The 19,031-nt window shown below is 48.5% G+C and overlaps 1 protein-coding gene across 9 annotated transcripts; it reads right to left on the bottom strand.

Annotated features, from left to right (window-relative positions):
• Positions 1-2,472: 2,472 nt before the first annotated feature.
• On the bottom strand, positions 2,473-18,392 carry LAT2 (linker for activation of T cells family member 2). 9 transcript variants are annotated; one of them, XR_010467278.1, is made up of 13 exons: positions 17,570-18,365; positions 12,608-12,713; positions 11,855-11,894; positions 10,343-10,386; positions 9,410-9,464; positions 8,772-8,920; positions 8,193-8,211; positions 7,555-7,585; positions 7,376-7,431; positions 6,808-6,873; positions 5,888-5,956; positions 4,930-5,014; positions 2,473-3,281 (listed from the first exon to the last, which is right to left on the bottom strand). XR_010467278.1 is itself a non-coding variant. In XM_065036505.1 (13 exons), the coding sequence occupies exons 2-13, from the start codon at positions 12,693-12,695 to the stop codon at positions 3,263-3,265; spliced, it is 861 nt and encodes a 286-aa protein (XP_064892577.1). In that variant the 5' UTR covers positions 12,696-12,713; positions 17,565-18,392; the 3' UTR covers positions 2,473-3,262. The 9 variants fall into 9 exon arrangements, 8 of the variants coding, with proteins under 8 accessions (XP_064892577.1, XP_064892576.1, XP_064892578.1 ...); XM_065036505.1 differs by having other exon boundaries at positions 8,193-8,351; positions 17,565-18,392; XM_065036504.1 differs by having other exon boundaries at positions 8,193-8,351; positions 17,570-18,214.
• Between the last annotated feature and the right edge of the window lie 639 nt (positions 18,393-19,031).

Raw genomic sequence — 19,031 nt, 5'->3', positions numbered from 1 at the left:
ATGGTAGAGGTGCACGTCACTGGTGCCTGAAGACAAGTGTTTTGTGTTGAAAGTGCAGGAGAGCAAGTTGATTGGCAGCTAAAGCACAGACACATTTGAGCTTGCTCCCAAATAGAGTAAAGCAAATAGCTCATAGAATAGTGGATATAATATTCAAAGTACATTCTTCCTTCACTAGGTATTTATTGAGCTTACCTTTTGATTCCCAGCGAGTGAATTGTCACTACTAGCACAAACACTGTTAAATATACAAATAATTTAGTATTATGTTAAGGGGCTTAAGCATCTGAGTGCTCTACAGCACCACAGCTTTTATCCCTCAAAGCTCAAATAAGGCATATTTAAATTAAGAGTAGGTTAATTTTCCTTCGGCTTTACATCACAACCAGCCTACTCTGTTTTTGCTTTGGAGTTAAATCTGCTCAGTGCCGAATGGGGAAGGAAGAGGTGTTATAGTGCAAGTTTCAAAAAATAGCACATGTGGTGTTAGGAGGAGTAAAACTGGTCCTTACCCCCCTGATGCACCCCCCGTGCATCCTCCGGTTTGCTGTGTTGGTGCCAGCGGAAGGGCGAGAAATACAGAAGTTCCTGCTCCTACCTGGTTTAAGCGGTTTTCTTCTCAACTCTAATCGGTAGCTGCTTTTCACAGCTCGAGTTTGGAGCAGACTCTTCCAGGCTAATCCAGCAGTGAGGGATCTAGTAAACGGACTAGAGTTGGACCAAGGGTTGGACTCGATGATCTCTGAGGTCTTTTCCAACCCAGTCGATTCTGTGATTCTGTGACATCATCAAACTTACTTTAAAGAGGAATAGTGTCGATCCGAGAGGCCACCAATGCAGCCGGTTCTACCAAAGGCGGTTACTCAGTGCGGAGCTTTCCAGCTCCATTTCCGAGCCACGCCAGCGGTGCCAAAACTACTTTTCTAATGCATCTTAAATTGAAAACAGGAAGCGAATTGCTCACTTGGCTGCCTACCTGATGTGAGGAAAGAGATGCACAGACCAAGGGGGGATGTCCTTTCTCCTTGCATGATGTTCAGACAACACAGGACCTGGCAATTTTGGTTGAGCACCAGAAATCCTGGCACACCTAAAAACGAGTCTTAAAAGGACAGTGCACCAGTGAACACACACGTATGTACTCACCCACTGCAAATAAAAACCGTAAGGTGTTTCAGAAGAAGACTGTGATAACATTGATGAGAGTTCCTGTAGCAGACTCTGGATATCTTCCAGCATAATGAGTTCACTGAGAAGTGCTTCAGGAGCTTTGTAAAGCTGAGAAAGGTTTACCCCTCTCTACAGCGGGCTGTTCTGGAGAGCTGTGACGCGGGGATTTGCTCATGCTCCTAGAAAGGAGGGAAGATTCTCCATTTCCAGCTCCTGCCCTGCTTGCTTTGGCTCCACAACTTTCAACCTCAGATTTTGGTAGTAGAGGAACCTCACACCAGGAAAACGTAATTGGTCTAATCCGCCTCCCTGCTTAGAGAGGAAAGCAATAAAAATCTTGTATTTTAATGTCTTGACCGCACAGTCACCCAACGGCTAGAACTTTCTGGGAGTTCTCTAGCTGGATCTATTACTGTGTGCCAAGGATGTTTTACTGCTGCTAATCTTCTCCTAACCATTTAATTAAGAGATGAATCACCAGTAGGTATAACATCTCTCACATCACTGAGGGCTTGCCTTTCCCCTTCAGCAAAAAAATCCAGTCTGCAGCGCTTCATGGAGAGTGGGAGCTTGTTCAGGTACAGAGCTGATCACCAAGGGTGACAATTTTGTGGCCCTGTGAGGGCCAGGAACGCTGTTTCAGTTACAAAGGCATGTCCTCCATTCCTTGCCTGTTTGTGGCTGTCATTGTGTCCACTCCAGGCTCCCTGGGAAGCTGGTGTCTCCCACCCATGCAATTTTTTGCAAAGCATTAAAACATCAGGAAGTCAGAGGGTGTGAATAGGTGCTAGGCTGGAGTAAGCAGAAAATGGAGCTGTAGCTGACGGTGTGTGTACATCCCTAAGCACACTAGGTTTTCTCTGTTGTAAAAGTCCTATGGAAGCAGGAACAAACACACTTGTGGGAGCTACAAGTAACTCTTCCCCTAAGCCACACTCCAAACCACCCACTGTTTCAGCTACACAAACAGTGGCCACCCATGATCTCAGTGATTCTGCTAAAAATACAGCCACAGCATTTGCAGGAGGAAGCACCTGACATCCCCTTCTCCCTCTCCAGAGCTCCCTTACCCTCAGCTCCACTTCTCCGCTCACTCTTACCAGTCTCAAAGATGTGACTGTGGGCTGCGTTCCTTCTTGAAGCATGGCTTTCTGAACTGATTTTGAGGGACAAGGCTTTTAAGGAGCTACACCTCCCCATAAGATCCCATACATCATTCTGTGTCAGCTCACGTGCTCCTGTCTCTGTCTCACCCAACCATGCAGACATGTGCATCATAGCAAATCATAATAAAACGTCGTGTTTTCTTTGGAGGCTTATCAATTTTAATAAATAAGTGATACAACGGTGCCAAATCTGTGCATCAGGCCTCGAGAGACAAGGGTTATGTTTTAGGGCTGATGTTCCTACAGCAACACTGAAAGACTGGTGCAGTTTCTGAGGTTGGCAGTTCTGGCTTGAACCATCTCAATACTTGCAGGGTTTTTGTATCATTATAAAACAGATACCGAAACAAGGAAAATTGCCAGAAACACTGAGAATTACAAGCAGTGGATAAAGCAGGGATTTAATCCTTTTTAGTCTTCAGCTTTTGTGCACAGGCTGGTATCTCATTCAGCTCCAGAGAGCCACTGCTGTTCTAAAAACAACCTCTGCCAGTTCCTCTTCTGCAGGAAACCGCTTCTGTAGAACATAGGAACTAAATCAGAACATAATCCCTGTGTCTTAATACCATCATGCATGAGTCACTCTAACAAATTAAGCAGCTGGCTGCATTACTGCTCAGCAATTTAAAGATTCATTTCGTGCTTGACAGGAGAAAACATTGCACGGACTGGCCATCCTCCCTCAAGCAGACGTGCCGGGAAACGAGATGGGATAACGAGCTTGCCCATGGTCATTGCGGGCATGGTGCTTTGTCCAGTTGCAGGTTTGCAGTTGGACTTCTGTGGGACTTCAAGCAGAGCATTTCTTCCTTTTGGCGGCACCCCTTCGACGTGATCTCGGGCACAATTTGGAGAAGAGATTTCACTGAGATATCGGAGACTTCCCTCTCCCTGTGTACACTCTTACAGCTCGGTAAAGGACTTCTTCAGACTTTATGCAGAATACTTGAAATAAAAGGGGGAAAAATAGTGAGTCCACTGACTTTTAATCCCTCCTTTAAACTTCTTAACACTGCTACTTAACACTAAAAAATATCCTCATATAATCAGAAGCCCCAGCCGTGCCCCTAGACAGAGTGCAGAGAGGTGCCAGGAGTCCAAATTAACCCTCCCTCGGTGGAGAACTTGTTCTGGCATTTGTTGGTTGGACATGGGGCTTTCATAGCATTACTCTGTTAGCAGAGGCATCATTATAATGGCAAAAAGCGCACTGGCAATTTTAGTTTACTTACAGAGCTGCTAGAAGCTATTTACACCTACAGCCGCGATAGCATTTAGTGGGCTTAAGACTGGAGGTTTTCCCAGCAAATCCATATCACCAAATTGCAGCGCGGCTATTTCTCCCTCTTCTACCTTCACAGCATCGCTTATCACAGGGCAGTGGATTTATGGTAGCCCCTGTGCTGCTTTGATCATTGCTCTCCACCAAATGAAACGCCATCATTACAGCAACTTTGCTAAATATTTTGGGCATCTATCAGCCCTGATTGTTCCTCTCACAGCTCTGAATGCAGTGGGCACCTTCCCCATTACAAACAGCAAACAGAGCAGCAGGTTTCCCCGTGTGCAGCTGCATCCCGGCAGCTGCTGGGGCTGGACTGCGGGCAGGGGAGGAGGCGATTGCCAGCCTGAGCTGTATTTGCTGCTGGCCACACCATGTGTGTGTGATGTTAGGAAGTGGTTTGTGTCCCACAAGTGACACACACTGAATCCTTGACCAAAAAGCAACTTCCCCTTCAGCACACTCTTCGTCAGAGTCAACGCTGCTGGGACGGGCTGCTGAAGTTCAAAGCAAATGCTGCGATGTGACAAATAGAGTGACCGTGCTTTGTGTGGTGGGGACAAATCATAAAGGCTTTGCACAACTTCAGAAAGATCTGATTTTGGGGATCAGTCATAGTCTGGAGCAGGGTGACACTCCAACCAGCATGTGAAGACTAGTATAGTGGTGGTTTATTTTCCTCTTGCCCTTTTCCCAGCGACCTACAGAGAATTATCTTCCAAGAACTCAGCCAGTGTTTGCTGTGAGCTTTCCACAAAGCCTCCAAGAGCCCATTTTGAGCCACAACACCTAACACAGAACCTGTCACTGCATTTGGTATATCTGGGGCTGCTTTTCTTCTATATGTTACCATGCATTTACTGACATTGTTCTATGACCCACTAATTCAGCATCATGCAATCTCCCTGCAGCTCTCTGCAGACGGTTTTTGCTTTAACTGCCTTGAGTGATGCTTTATTACCAGCATCAGCGTGCTGCTGATAACGGGGCAGGATGTGCGGTTGCAGCAGAGCAGGCAGGCTCTGCGGAACCAGGGAATCCCTGCCAGCTACCAGAGGTCTTTGGGGGTACCTGTCTGCAGCACGTAGCAGTGCTGCCCAAAGCTGCTCTGAAGCAGTTTTGAGTTTGTATTGGAGGAAAGTGGCACCGGGGACATGGACTTTGTGAGATTTGTATCCACGGTCTGCATTAGTCACAGCTTAGCATCAGCCAGAGATAAGTTGGGGCTGCGCCTGCTCCCCACGCTGCCACAATCCTCCCACCCCTGTATCATATTTCATGAAATACATTAACCATTTGTTCTCTTTTTACCTTCGCTTTGACAGAGGGACAGGGTCTGACACAGGGGCTGTGTTGATGTAGTCTGGCTCATCATCCAGGCTTTCTGTCTGCAGAGCTGTGAGCGAGGATGGGAAGGGCTGATCAGTGAGCGGGTTGATCTAAAAGCACGTGCACACCTTAGACACGCTGTGCATGCTGCCAGTACATAGCTTTCAGTGCCGACACATTTTTGCGCCTGGGCTAAGAAGCCTCAGGTCACAGTGTCAAAGTTGCCTTGAAGTGCCTTCAAAATGATCACCGAAAATTTGCACACACTCTGCGTGCAGCACACGAGGACAGCTTTTTGGAACCAAAAGATAACGACTTAGATTTAATCTAGAGAGTGTGCAAATAGGATAACAAGAATCAGTTTGCTTAGGCAGTTCCCACACCAGAGACAGAAAGCTCTTCAATATACATGTATACATTCACCGCTGTCTCCCAGGCCAGGCTACCCCCTACGCTTCACAGGAAGCCACACATTAGATTAAGCTGCTGTTTAAAGGTTAGTTTAAGAAATATGCACCCATGATTACTGCAGCGGAGTCGCGGGCTGACCCACTGGGTGCGCATACTGCACATTTCTGTGTCAGAGGGGATCATAAGGCTGATCTTGCACCGTGGCCACTTCCAAATGTAAGAAGATATAGGACACAAAGAGCAACATTCTACTGTAGCGTCCCATGGTCAGGGCTCAGGGACAGCCACCTCCACGGTGGCCTTTTGAGTGCTGGAAACACCCTGTCCCACCACAGCAGTGTTCAATTACAAGTGTGTGTAGCAATTTGCACGTGACCTTAGGTGTTTTTCATGGATGACTGAGGAAAAAAGAACTCAAGATGGGGGCAATGGCTGCACTGCTCTGAGCATGGTTGATTCTGATCTAGCATGACAGACACCCTGCCCATGAGTCCCATCCCTAAATAGTAAAAATCTGCTGAGAACATACCTTCCGCTTGCTGGAGTTTCCATATGTGTATCGCCGCGCTGTTCTCGTAGTCTGCAGAGTCATCTGTGACTAACAAGAGTTTGGACAGGATGATGCTGAAGAGCACGTGGACTAAAAATGGACCTTTGTGAAACCCCCCTCCCACCGCCCCAGCCCAACCACTTCCGACACGTGGCCAAATTTCCAGCCGGGCAGCTCAGTCCCACCACAGCTCTGCTGATCCTGCCTCATCACTTCTTTGGCCCTGACCGCATTCCTGGAGATCTGCAGACATGGATGGGGATCATAGAATCATTTCAGACTGGTCCACCTGCTCCTGCCTCCTCTATTTGCTCCGTACAAAGCCAGGCGGGAGCAGGGCAGGCTCTAACAGTGCATAAAGCTTTGTGTTAAGTGGCTGAATGAAACCACCTTGAATTCCTATTTTGCTTGCAACATCCCAGGACAGAAGCCAGAAGCCCTTAAGCAGACACTGTGGTCCAGCACCATCCCCCAGCAGCTCACTGGGCTGGATGTGGTGGGAAGCCTGAGCTGGGGGCTACAACCACGGTCTGGAATAACACTGAAATAACACTGTAATAACACTGAATATCATAACACTGAAAGACCTAGGGAAGCAATGCAGACCCCAAAGCTCCCAAACTGCTGCAAAGATCTCCTAATGAAAGGGATCAGCTCCGAGGTGAGTTCTCGGGCAGTAAGGTGTCACCATGTGCATTTTCCTGCAGAAAGGGGAAATGCTGCAGGTCTGCTCAGTGCCTGCAGCAGCGCCTGCGCCCTGGCTCTGCCAGCACGGAGCTGAAGGAAGAGCTGAGCCTGTGAACAAGGGGTTTTCCCTTGGCTGAGCACGTCACCATCCCTCTCTGCGCCTCCAGATACCTTTGTACAACACACATGAACCACAACAGCAACACACCTACCCAGGTCGCAGCTGTGAGAGACTCCAATGATGACGTTCTGATAGGAATGGGAATCCTCCTCTTTCTCTGGCAGAGAGAAGGAAGAGGGGAAAAGGGCTTAAGGAAGCATAGGTGACGTGGGGAGGTCCCTCTTCCCCACCGCAGAACACACATTAGCTCTAAAATCGTTAGTCTTGGTGGCAGCCTGCACTGACCCAGGGATGGGACATCCCCAGCACAGTCAAACCATGCAATTGCTGCCCCACAGGACCCTGTCACGTCCCACGCCGTGGAGAACCAGGAGCATCTCTGGCCATGGCACCACCCACAGAGCCACCTGAGTGGCCAAAACCAGTCCTGAGGCATCGAGACCTTTCTTATGGAGAGGAATAAAACCCAATAAGCACAATTACCAGCCCCACGGTAGCCCCTAAGGCAAACAGAGGTATGGCTGGCTCCGGGGAGGGGTGAACCCCCAGGCACAAGCGACACGGCAATAACACACAGATCTCAGCAAGAAAAGTCTTGTGAGCTCCCTGCAGCCCCGGAACAGGAGCAGAAACCTGTCTCACTCAGGCGGAGACCTTACCGTTGGGTGGCGTGAAGAACCGGGCATGGTTGTAGTAATCCAGAGCAATGGGCTCCCTGTGGGAAGAGCAGTCGCTGTCAGCTCCCCCTGCCAGAGGCAGCCCAGGCTCCCCAGCTACCAGAGAGCCAGGACCAAACTGGGACCAGTACAGCTCTGGTGGGCAGTGAGCAGCTACTTACACATAGGCAGTGTCCCCTCGCAGGCAGTCCTCTGCAGGCACAAAGGGTTTGCCATCAGCACGCCACACCACTGCATAAACCCAAGCTGCCATCCCCAAGCGCAGCCAGACAAGTTCCCTGGGCATAGCCATAGCAGATGTCCCCAGCAGCCAGAAAGCCCCAGCACAGCCCCAGAGCCCGTCCGCAAGCAGAGCCGGGGGGCTGGAGCCAGGGGAGGCATCCCCAACCCACCCCAGACCCTGAGAAAACCACGGCTCACCACTACTCACACACAAATGCTGCCAGCTGGCAGGGAGAATCGCAATATCCTCCCCGGTTTGGGGAGGGAGAGCACAGCCCCACATGCCATTAATCCTCTTAGGGTGAGCACCAGCCGGGAGGGAGCTGGAAGCTCCCCAGCATCCCATCCACCTCTGCTCTGGCCATTAATCAGATCAGTGTGTGGCTTAAAGCAACCACTAAATTTCTTATAAAGCAATCGCTATATTATCCACGCTGAAGCTCTGCCAGCTGCGGTGTCGCTGCCTCTGTGCTCCCGCCAGCTCTTGTCCCCGGTCACCTCCCATCGCCTGGGCAGCCTTCCCTGCCCAAGCCCCAGCATGCGGATGCAGCATTTACCTGTCAGGAAATTCTGATACCTGGACTCGGTCCTGCTCCCTGGGGAAAAGCCGAGGGCCACGTTAGGCTCAGGCTGAGCGACAGGAGGCATTTGATGACGGAGCCACCGAAAGCTGCAGCATCAGCAGCTCTGCTCCCGCTCAGCGCTTTGCTCAGGGCTGGGGGACACGGCTGCAGGGCTGGACACCCCAGAAAGAGGTGGTGGGAGGGACAGGGGTGACATTTTAAAGAACATGTCCAGCACTGGTCAGCTGTAGCAAGACAAATGCTGGATTTTAAGCTCAGATCCAGGCCAGTTCTTATTGTCACTGCATAGCCCAGCCACAAGTATGAGCAGGTGCTGATAAACAGGAGTGAATTTTCTGTTTGCCCAGCTTGTTTCCAGGATAAACTGCCCCTGTGCTCTGTCTGGGGTCCCAGCAGTAAGTAAACGGCCTCTCAGAGGCTCCCTCTTCCCAAAATTGGTGGGAGCCCCCAGCAGACACCTGCACAAACGAGCCGAGATTTGCAACATCCCTATTTATGAATTTTGTGGCCATCCCATGGCCATGTGGATGCAGAGAGCATCAACTGGCGCCTGTCCCAGGGGAGATGCTCACCGTATCCAGCGTGGCGGGAGGCACCGAGCTCCTTGGTGATGTTCCTGGAGGAGAAAAAAGGCAACAGAAGTCCCAGGTCTGAGCAAACCGTACCAGGGGTTACAAACCACAGCAATGACTGAGTCAGAAGGAGCATCCGTGAAACCTCCCTGTGAGTTTATACAAGAAACACATCAAGGAACATGAAATGAAGAGTTTGGGGTCAAATTCCAAGATGGAAATAGCTGTGCCTGAACACTGCAGCAGAGTTATTGTGGCCCTGCAGTTCTTGGGGGTTTTGGTGTTGGGGAGAAGGAGATTTCTTGTGTCAAACTGCTTATAAGCAAAGAATGGCCATTTCTTTTTTCATGATGTAGCTATTATGGGCAGCCACAGCTCATTGCCTTGGGTTTGATTTAAATGGTTGCCAGCAGAATGCAGCAAGACTGAAGAAAATCCAGAAAAAGTCTAAACCCACCATTGACCATCAATAAATTATGTATAGCCCAAGCGTTATGTTTTAGATCCAGAACCAAGGCCCAAATCCTGAACATTCACAAATGTTGGGTGAACTTCATCCAACCTTGGCCGTAAAGCCATGTGGCTGTTGTTTTTTTGTGGTTTTTTTTTGTTTGTTTTTTGGTCGGTTTATTACCTACCTTGCTATTGATAAGTTTTCAGGTTCCTTAATTTGTTCCAGCCTCCGGGTTGTAGCTAGCACCAAGAAAAAAGCGAGATGTTAATGATTACAGCAGCAGCAGCAGCAATTTTGGTGAGCACAGAGCACCCACCACAGAGGATTCTCTGGTACTGGCATGCATTTTTCTAACACATCCCAAAACAGCTTCCAAATTGTGCCTCGAAAGTACAGAAATAGCCAAGACGGGAAACAAATAGAGGAACAGCTGGTGTCTGTACAGAATGCAGAGCGAGCAGACACGCACCAGGGGAAGGTATGATCCCAACCACAGCCTTATTTCCTATTTTCCCCCAAATTCCCCTGATTCTGGGACATTTCTCGAGCTTGGCATCCCTCCCTTCACACTGCGAGAGGCACTGGTAGGTTGTGAGCTTGGGTCAGGTTGGGCTAAAGTGAAGGCTCACAGAAGACTTTGTGGTGTTGGGGCTGAAATAGGTGTCAGGGACAGTGGAGCCTGTCTGCAGACACTGACATTTAATACAGACCCCGCCAGCGGCTCGTTTCAGGATAAAAATCAAAAGGTCAGCACCCAACCCAACGCGCTGCAGGAAGCAGAAGGGGGTGATGACAGATGAGTCACTCCTGTCGATTCGGGTTCACCCACAGCAGCGTTTTCACAGGGCGAACACAGCGGTTTGGGGAGCCCGAGTTAATGCGGTGTTGCATTTCGGTGGCATTGCTTTGGTGATTTATTTCTAATGCAAAGGGAGATTTTTTTCCTCGAGCTCAGAATTCACATCGCTAGAAGTGGCTTTAACAATCTCTATCTAATATAATTTCACCACCTGGCTTCAAGGTAACCCTTTTATTTTTACTTCCCCCCCCCCCCCGTTTTGTGCACACAGGACGCCCACCCTGCAATGCATGAGCCCCGTGCAACATTCACACTCACTGGAATGGGATCGGATCACCTCAAACCCATGCTGGCTTTCAAACCTGGAAAAAACAGATGTAAAACCTCAGCAGAATAAAAGGAAATAGATGCAAGAGACCTCCCTGTTTGGTGAGTGGAGGGAAGAGAACACAGCCCCTGCGCTTGGTTTGGTGAAATCCCAGGGGGTGTGTGTCACACAGGACCCATATGAGCTGGGAGCAGTTTTCCAGACTCCTCTTAGACTCTGTAAACTCAGTAGGTGCTTATGCACAATTGGCAGAGCGCCTAACGTCAGCCAAGGGCAGCACCCAGGGTTGAGGGAAACATCATTTAGGATAATTCCTATTTTGATGAGTTATGGAACAGTTAAACCCAGAAGAGCATTTTCACCCACAAAAACCTGGGTGTTCACCCATGAAATGGCTTCAAACCCCACTGCTTCACCTTCACTGGCCCTTCCAACATCCCTTAACATCAACCTGAAAAAAATAACGTGCCTGATCAACAATAAAAATAACATACATGCCAAATAACCTCTTTAATTTCTAATTAACAAGAGACCTGCTCCTCAGAGCACGAGATACAACAGCTCTTCTACTGCAAGTACCTATTAACCCTGATTTTGGGACTCTAGAAGTGTCCCTTCCCCTTCTTTATTCAGGTCACCTCCCCATCCCAAGCCAGTATCACAGCACAGGCCCAGCAACAAGAGGCGTCGGGCAAAGGACCTCACTGCAAAGTCTGCAAATGTAGAGTTAAACCTCTCTGCTTGCAAAAAGCCCTAACTAACCAAAACCAGATCGCTGAAGAGAGCACACCATACCATGAGCCTGAAGGCAAATGGCCTAATCGAGGTATAAATTTCAAGAAGTCGGGAGGATTCAGTATGAGACCACAGGGGATGGAGCTTTTCCCTTGGTCACTGATGGACCAGACTAAAGGCAGTGGGGCAGAACCAAACACCCCAGCCCTGTAGAAACCTTGGCAGAGCCCCTTCGCACCATGTTTGCTCCTATATCAAAGGTTACCAGCCAGCTTTTTATTTTGTCTTTATATCATTTAGCTGTGGTTTGTCTGTTGCTGAAGGAAATAAGGGGGTGTGCATGTGTGTACAAGGCATTTGCTTCGCTGCGGTCGGTGGCTGCTCTGGCACCAGGTCCCAGCAGCACCAACCAAGGGCAGGGTCTGGTTTATGGAGATAACAACCTCCTCACCCCACCTCAGTGCACAACGGGACAGGACATGGACTTGCAGAAGTTTTGGAAGTTTTTCCAACTGGTGACTCACAGGTCTCACGTTCAGAGCATCAGTTTCATTTTGGATTGTTCTTTGTGAAGCCATTACCCCCTCGGCATTGCCCTGGGCTGGGGTACGCTGCTCTGCATGCTCCATTCTGGGATTATTTTATTTTATTTTATATAAATCCAGATTTTGGCTGCAGAACATGGAGTGGTCTGGCTCTGGCCAGGGTCTCACCCTGGGTGAGCTGTTCGGGGGAGAAATGTGAAATGACTGTGAAAAGCAACTTACTGACTCCTCCGCTCACTCTGCTGCTTCTTGCGCTTGGTGGCTGGAAGACAAGGAAAAAAACAGATATTTTGGGAGTTGAATATCAGAAAGACCAACAAAACACATTCACAAAACTTCTTCAACGGGGAGCACAAGAGCACAGCTGAGGCAGCAAGCAGCAGTTGTGATATGGTTTTGATTTTCTTTATTTTTAAACCATGTCTAAAGCGTAACATTTGCCTCAGACACCACAAAGCAAACAAGCCATTCCTGCCCCCAAAACCCCACTCCACAGCCTCCATCTCCCAGTAAAACCTCTCCAATGCTCAGAGGTGGGACCGAACCCCCCCTGGGGTGGGCGCTTGCCCACCTCTTTGTATTTAATGCATATATGAATATATCATACATCCTCCAGCCTCTCCTTTCTTGCCTGCCTCTCTCCTGCCCATCTCCCAGAGCCCCCCCACAATTTTGCATCTGGACAGCGTGGAGTGCCCCAAAGTGCCCACGGAAGGGGTTCTGCAGCCCATGGGGTTGCATCCACCCCAGGGAAGGGGTGAGCGGGGTCAGGGGGTCCATCCCAACCCCCAGCAGCTCCCTGGCCACCAGCAGAGCCCCTTCGCCACTGGAGCTGCTGGGAGCATCCCCATGAGGACGAAACTCCCAAAACCAGGGCATGGCTGAGCAGGACCAAACCACCCAGAGGGGACATCCCAAGGGGAAGGGCTCTGCCCAGCATCACCCCCCAGCCCAGGGACAGCGGCAGGACCTTACCAGAGAGCTGGCACTTGACACAGAGGCTGACAATGGCCCCGAGCAGCATCAGTGCGGCAGCCGCCCACAGCAGCTCCAGCTGCCCCATGGCCTGGCTGCGTCCAGCCTGAAACACAGCAGAGAGAACACCCTGAGCATCGGGGGCCCCTCGGGAAGCTGGTACCCCCCGAAGAGCTGCGCCCTGTTTGCCTTTGCGTGCCCAGAGAGACGGGAGTTTGTGGAGGATGAAGAAAAGACTTCAGGGTTCTGTTATGGGGTGGCAGAGGCAATAGGAGGAAACAGCCTCAGGTTGCATCAGGGGAAGTTCAGATTGGATAGTAGGAAAAAATTCTTCAAGGAAAGGGTTGTGAGGCACTGGAACAGGCTGCCCAGGGCAGCGGTGCAGTCACCATCCCCGGAGGGGTTGAACAGACGCAGAGATGAGGCTCTCAGGGACATGGGTTAGTGCTAGATTTAAGTTATGGTTGGACCCTATGATCTCAAGGGTCTCTTCCAACCAACACGATTCTATGATTCGATGACTCTATGATTCCCTCTCCCCACACTGCCTCCAGCTCCAGCAAGAGCTGAGCACCCCCCAGAGCTGAACCCCCATTTCACTGTGGGGAGAGAGGAGAGGTTCCCAGGCTCCTCCTGAGGAACAAAGCGGAAAAACACACTTGGATTTACTCATTCCCAATCCCATAAGCCACATTGCCACCATAATTGTCAACAGATACTATTTTTGAATATCCAGAATAGAGGACAAAAAGGGAGGCACTTCACAATATTCAAAGCTTCCAAGGCACTCTGGTTATTTCCCTGTGGCATGGAATTATTTAAATGTCAGAATCCCCACACTTTTTCCTGCATTGAGCTGGCTCAGACACTGGCTCTTCCCCTCCTTTCCATGACAGGCTCTTCCACAAACAGCAGCTAACATTTTGTAATAATCAGCATGATTTAGCATCAGTTTCTTCCTTTAAAACACAAAACATTCTATAAACATCACAGAAAACTGTCTGCTGGGTGCAGGACAGACTGTTTAGCCCATTCCTGTTCCCCAGGGCCAGATTTTCTTTACATAGGGATTATTTTAATTTATTTTTGTTTTTAATAAACTTCTTCTTTGGCCCCTAGGGATGGAGACGCTTCAACTTGCCAAAGGCCAGCATGTCATCACTCTGCCTGGTAAGCAGCTTTCTGACCACCTAACCTGAATGTCTCTTACTACAATTCCAGCCTGTGGATTGGAGGAAGGAAATATATATATATTAAAATAATTAAAAACAATTAAATAAATACCAACATCAGATGATAGAAAATAGAAGCTCGATTCTGCCCCACTCAGCACCTTCTGACCCTGATTGTGGAATAAAGAACATTTCACTGCCCCTCGATGCCGAGCAACATCCTCCCACCCGTGTGGCCAAGGATGCCGGCGGGAGGTTTGCGGTCCAGTTTGCCTTCGGAGTCCCAGTTTTCCACCAGTGTCCTAATTACCAGGGCACGATTTAAATTGTCGTGTAAAGTCCCAGCCCCCCATTTCTCCCCCAGAGCACAGCGCTGTCTTTCCCTGCAGAATTTCTTGCAGCATTTCTGAAGAAGCTGGGATGAGATATTTTAAATTAACAGCATGTCCAGACCCCCATGGGCCCACCCCGGAGGTGCAGAACCAGCACCTCCAGCTGCTGGGACACCAGGGACAGAGCCTGGTCAAAAACATGTGGTTTCCCACATCATTTTTCCTTGGCTCAGCATCCCCCATGGAAACCATGAGCTGTGGATCATCCCTAAAGCAGCTGTGGGAAGTTGGCCCAATGCTGGAGACCAAAATTTGTTATACAAAGGGCTGTAACATTGCTGGTTGGTTTGTGGGGGAATTCAGTTATTGTTGTAGTGTTTTGGTTTTTTTTTTAAGAGGGAAGGCAGAGCTGAAGGCGCCCGACAACACTGACCTAGTTTGTACCTTTGTAGGCCAGGCTGCCATCTCGCTTCTAGAACCGGTTTTATTTCTGCAGCCGGGCAGTAACGCAGCAAACCCCAACTGCTCCCGAGCCCCTCACTCAACAGCAACACAAAAGGTTGTTATTTGCAGGGCTGAACGGGGCACCCCACATCCCATCCCCATCACAGCAACCCCACAGTGAAAGCTCCTATGGGCACCACGTCAACACCAGCCCCAAGGTTATAATTTACATTCACCAAACACCCACGTCCATGGAAATCCTCTCTGTTGGTACAAAACCTCCTCTCATAAGGAGCTGATGGAAGAAGGTGATGAACAGATTTATGACAAGCAGAAGGCTGGAGGCACTTATGGCTGGCGGGATATAAATAAAATATTTGGAAGGCTGAACGTGCTTTCCGTGCTCTCCGCCTTGGGAGACGGTGCGGAGAATAAAGGGGCTGGAGCCACCGAGGGCTGTGCTGAGCCCCGAGTATATCAGAATATATCACACATACGTATGGAGTTAACTACATGCTGACCAGCCTTGTTCTCAAGATGCTACATTCAAACACGGGGAGAAAACCAGTTTCCATCTCGCTTCAGCTCTTCAGGAGTAAAATTCAGAGCGCGGCAAGACACCCTGTTGTCTTCACACACTTCTCCGTTCTCCTTTTATGTGTTTCTTTTCCCCTTTTTGCGCCGGCAGAAGTTTCTCCTCGCACGAAGAGACTGTGGCGAGCGCTGCCCGAGCACCGCGGCCCCACAAACTGCTCCGAATGAGCAATTGCAGGGAGAGCAAAGTGCAATCAAACAAACAAAACCTTCTTTTATTTTTTTTTAATGGGAAGAATTAGCAAACTTGGAAAAGATCATCCACTCCATACACACTATGTCTTATCAGCCCAGCTGCTGCTGTGCAAGGTTTCTAGTCCTAAATTAAGGATTAAACCCAGTAACAGGGTTTGCTACAAACTGCCAAGGGAAGGGGAGTTGGTTTTTAATCAGGGAAAACTGAAAGGTGTCTCACTTTTAAGTCGACTAAAGCAGAGAGTGACAGCACACCGACATTCACTGTCAATCCATCCCACCAAAGCGAGAAAAACAATTTAAATTTAAATAAGACAATATTGGCTTATAAAATGAGTGGGTATGAGCTGGATGCACACAGGCTTGAAATAAAATTTCTAATGGATGGAAAGTCTAAAAGAACTTTCCAACAGCAGCAGAAGAGGCAAAACACTCACTTAAAAACCCTTTAAGAGTGCTTAAAATGTACTTTGTGCCAAAAATTCGGGAGAGTGAGGAATGTGTTGACACGGAATTGGTGAAAACGGCTGGTTTTCTGTAGGATCACTCTTGACGAAATAACTTTATCCCTTCGCAGGTATCAAGCCCACCCCCCGAGCTCACACTGCAAGAGAAAGACCGAATTGGTGGGTTAAGTTGTGTGCTCAATGTATTTGTAAAATGATACCCAAAAGGCAAAATTAAAAGAGTCTTCTCCTCTCTCATCCAGAAAGCTTTGCGGTCTGCACCAGTTTGAAATAAATTAAGGCTAATTCAAACAGATCGGATGAGTCACCGGCATGAAATATAAAGTGGAGAGTTTATTTAAAGCCTCACCATATGAAATTTAGCGCACAGACTTGTTGAACAGATGTGATATTCAGCTTGACTCAATGTCTCTAACATTTCTAAGAAAAGAAACGCTGCTTTCTGTTTGTCTGCATCGCACAGATTGCTGCAGAAAGTCCCATCGATTTAGAAATTAAAGTCTTAGACCAAGGAAGCTCCTGTGGTTGGAATCACTTCAATGACCAGCATGGAGCCACTAGAAAAGCTCCTTTCCAGAGCTCTGCACAGCCCATTTCCTACCACATTTTATGCCACTGTAAATTTTCTTAGGAAAGCTGCTACAGCACAGAGAAAGCCTGGTTTCATATGGTTATTCGAGCAGACCATGCTTTATTTTATGCCAGGGGAGCAGTAGATGCATTTTAGTAGAACATAGGACAAAAGGGAAAATCAGAATGGATAAATCAATTTTCATAGAGACCGTCACTTCGTAAAATGCTTTAAAAAACCTCAGGTGGAAAATACAGTGCCAAATCCTAATCACAGCCAGCGTGCCAGCAAAAGGAGGTAATTTACAGAGATCTCTTGTATTTGTCCTTAAGTTCCTCCGCAGCAAATCCACACAGCATCATTCCCGCTGCTGCGGAGTCCCGCGAGATGCTGCATTAGGAATTAGAGAGATAGGCAACCCGCACGTATGTAACTACGCACTCCTATTTAGTCCAGAGCAAGGAAAACAAGCCAATATTACACAAGATTATCCCATAATTACCCTGTTCCGCTAAAGTGTCTGCCTCATGGCCCATATTACACTGAACATTGATCACAAGAGCAAAATGATGCAAAGACAAAGCTCTTTTCTACCTCGGATCCGCAATTTCAAGCACTTAGATGCAGTAAAATAAATACATTCATACACATGACGCCAGTCAGCCCTGAAGCTGATGTAAAACCCAGAAAGCATAGTTAAAAATCAGCTATCTCATAGGATTGGGCTTTGGAGGGGGAAACAGCGTGAGCTACAGCAGTCCCAGCAGCTATAAACAAGAGCCAGAAGCTGGACCAAACAGATTTGGGATGAGGGTGGCTCAGCTCAGCCTGAATGTTCCAGAATGGGGTGGGGAGATGTAAAGAACAGTATCGTAAAACGGTCAATCCAGACTGTGTGGGACAGACTCTCCTCTTGGGTTCAAAGGGGTGTAAGTGCCTCTGAGAAGATAAATTTGGGTATTTTCTTACCTCGGAATTTGTCAGGTGGTGGCCATGAGTAGCAGTGAGGAGTAACAGCCAGTGCATTGCTTTCAGTGGGGTCTTGTGGGGATGACCTTGAACCCTCTCTGACAGGGTCACTGAGATCTAGCTGAGGGTCTCTGGGCTCACTGAAACCCACGGGACACCCCACCTGCCCCCCAAAGCCTTCCCACAAACCCACGCGCCCCCTCACTCTCCCACCTTACCCGCAGCCTCAGCCGCTCTCCCCTGTCCGTCCCATCTCCTCCTGCATCTCACGGCCGCAGCCACCAACGCTGGAGCTGGTTCCTCCGGGGCTCATTAGCCAGTTTCTGGTTTCCTGTCATCATCTGAAACACCAACCCCGACATCCGCCGCTCGGCCGGCCAGCCCCTCGCCGGATCACAAGAGGGACCCACGGGCGGTGCTCGCACCAACCCACCCGGGGAGCATCTTGTGTTTCAGTTTATCTGCCACGGGGAGAGGAAGAGGCTGGTGCAGCACCACAGACACCACCAAAGTCCCTTCTCCAGTAGCCCTTGAGCTTCAGATGGGGCCAGTGCCCTCCCCCAAAAGTTTAACTTTCCTTTTAGTAAAGAGCTTTTCCAGGATTTAACACCACACGCTGGAAAAAGCAGATGCTGCCTGGGGAAAACTCCTAGCAGATAAAGCAAATAGCAAGTCCTCTCTTAGTTTTTAGAGAAAAGACAATATATCAAGCCTCAGAAAAGCAGCAAATAGCCTGAGGTCACCACTGCTGATGGCCAAATGTGGAGCTCCAGTCCAGAGCTGTAAGAATAAAACTACTTCTTATACTTCAGCATTGGCTGTTCGCACATATCACGCACCATTTCACCGGAGTCTTAAGAAAAATAGAGGCTCATGATATTTAAGTTTGTTGTTTTTTTTTTTTATGCTTGAATAGAATAAGCTGGGCTTGTGAACAATGTGGGGTTTATCTACTGCCTCAAAGCCCCATTACTGTACACAACATATGTATCCTGCTCCAGGAATAGGAAATTCTGCACACGCACAACAGGCAGCTGGGCACACGCTTTACAACCGCAAAAAACCATGTTTCATGCTGCCTCTCACTCAGGCTCTGTAACACCCCTCTTACACACAGGCATGTAAATTATTCGGTAAAGGGAAATTCTGTTATATTTAAATTAGGGTGCTTTCAAGCTGCCACAACCAGTCATGTACATCCTTCTCTCTCTACGACAGAAAGTGACTCTTCTATCAGAAAAATTGTTAAATAGCCAACTGTTTACAACTTCTGCAAGTCCGGGATGGGATTTGCTATCAAGCTTCTAGAGGAAACTTTGCTTTCATAAGATAGTTAACCACTGTCTGTGCAAAGATATTTAGACTTTCAATTCTGAGGTGCAAAAATAATGGCTTGCATGCACCTTCCAGAGCTGCTCCCACATGGAATACGGGTGCAGAAGCCCATCATGAAATCAGTACAGATAATTTGAACCAAAGATTAGAAGAGCAAGACCCAGCCCTGAGTTGCTTGCATGGTTTCTGGCTGGCCTCTGTGTAGAAGATATTACATAATGTAAAACACTTTTCTGACTGTTAAAAACAGTTGTTAAAAACCTGGCATTTCTAGCAGAGGTCTTCGGGATTAAGTAGTTTATTAGGGGCTTTCTAGCATTTTGTTGATTTATTTAAACACATGCT

The sequence above is a fragment of the Columba livia genome, chromosome 20 (genome assembly GCF_036013475.1).
Source record: "Columba livia isolate bColLiv1 breed racing homer chromosome 20, bColLiv1.pat.W.v2, whole genome shotgun sequence".
Taxonomy (NCBI): domain Eukaryota; kingdom Metazoa; phylum Chordata; class Aves; order Columbiformes; family Columbidae; genus Columba; species Columba livia.
This window is presented reverse-complemented; position numbering and strand designations above follow the sequence as displayed.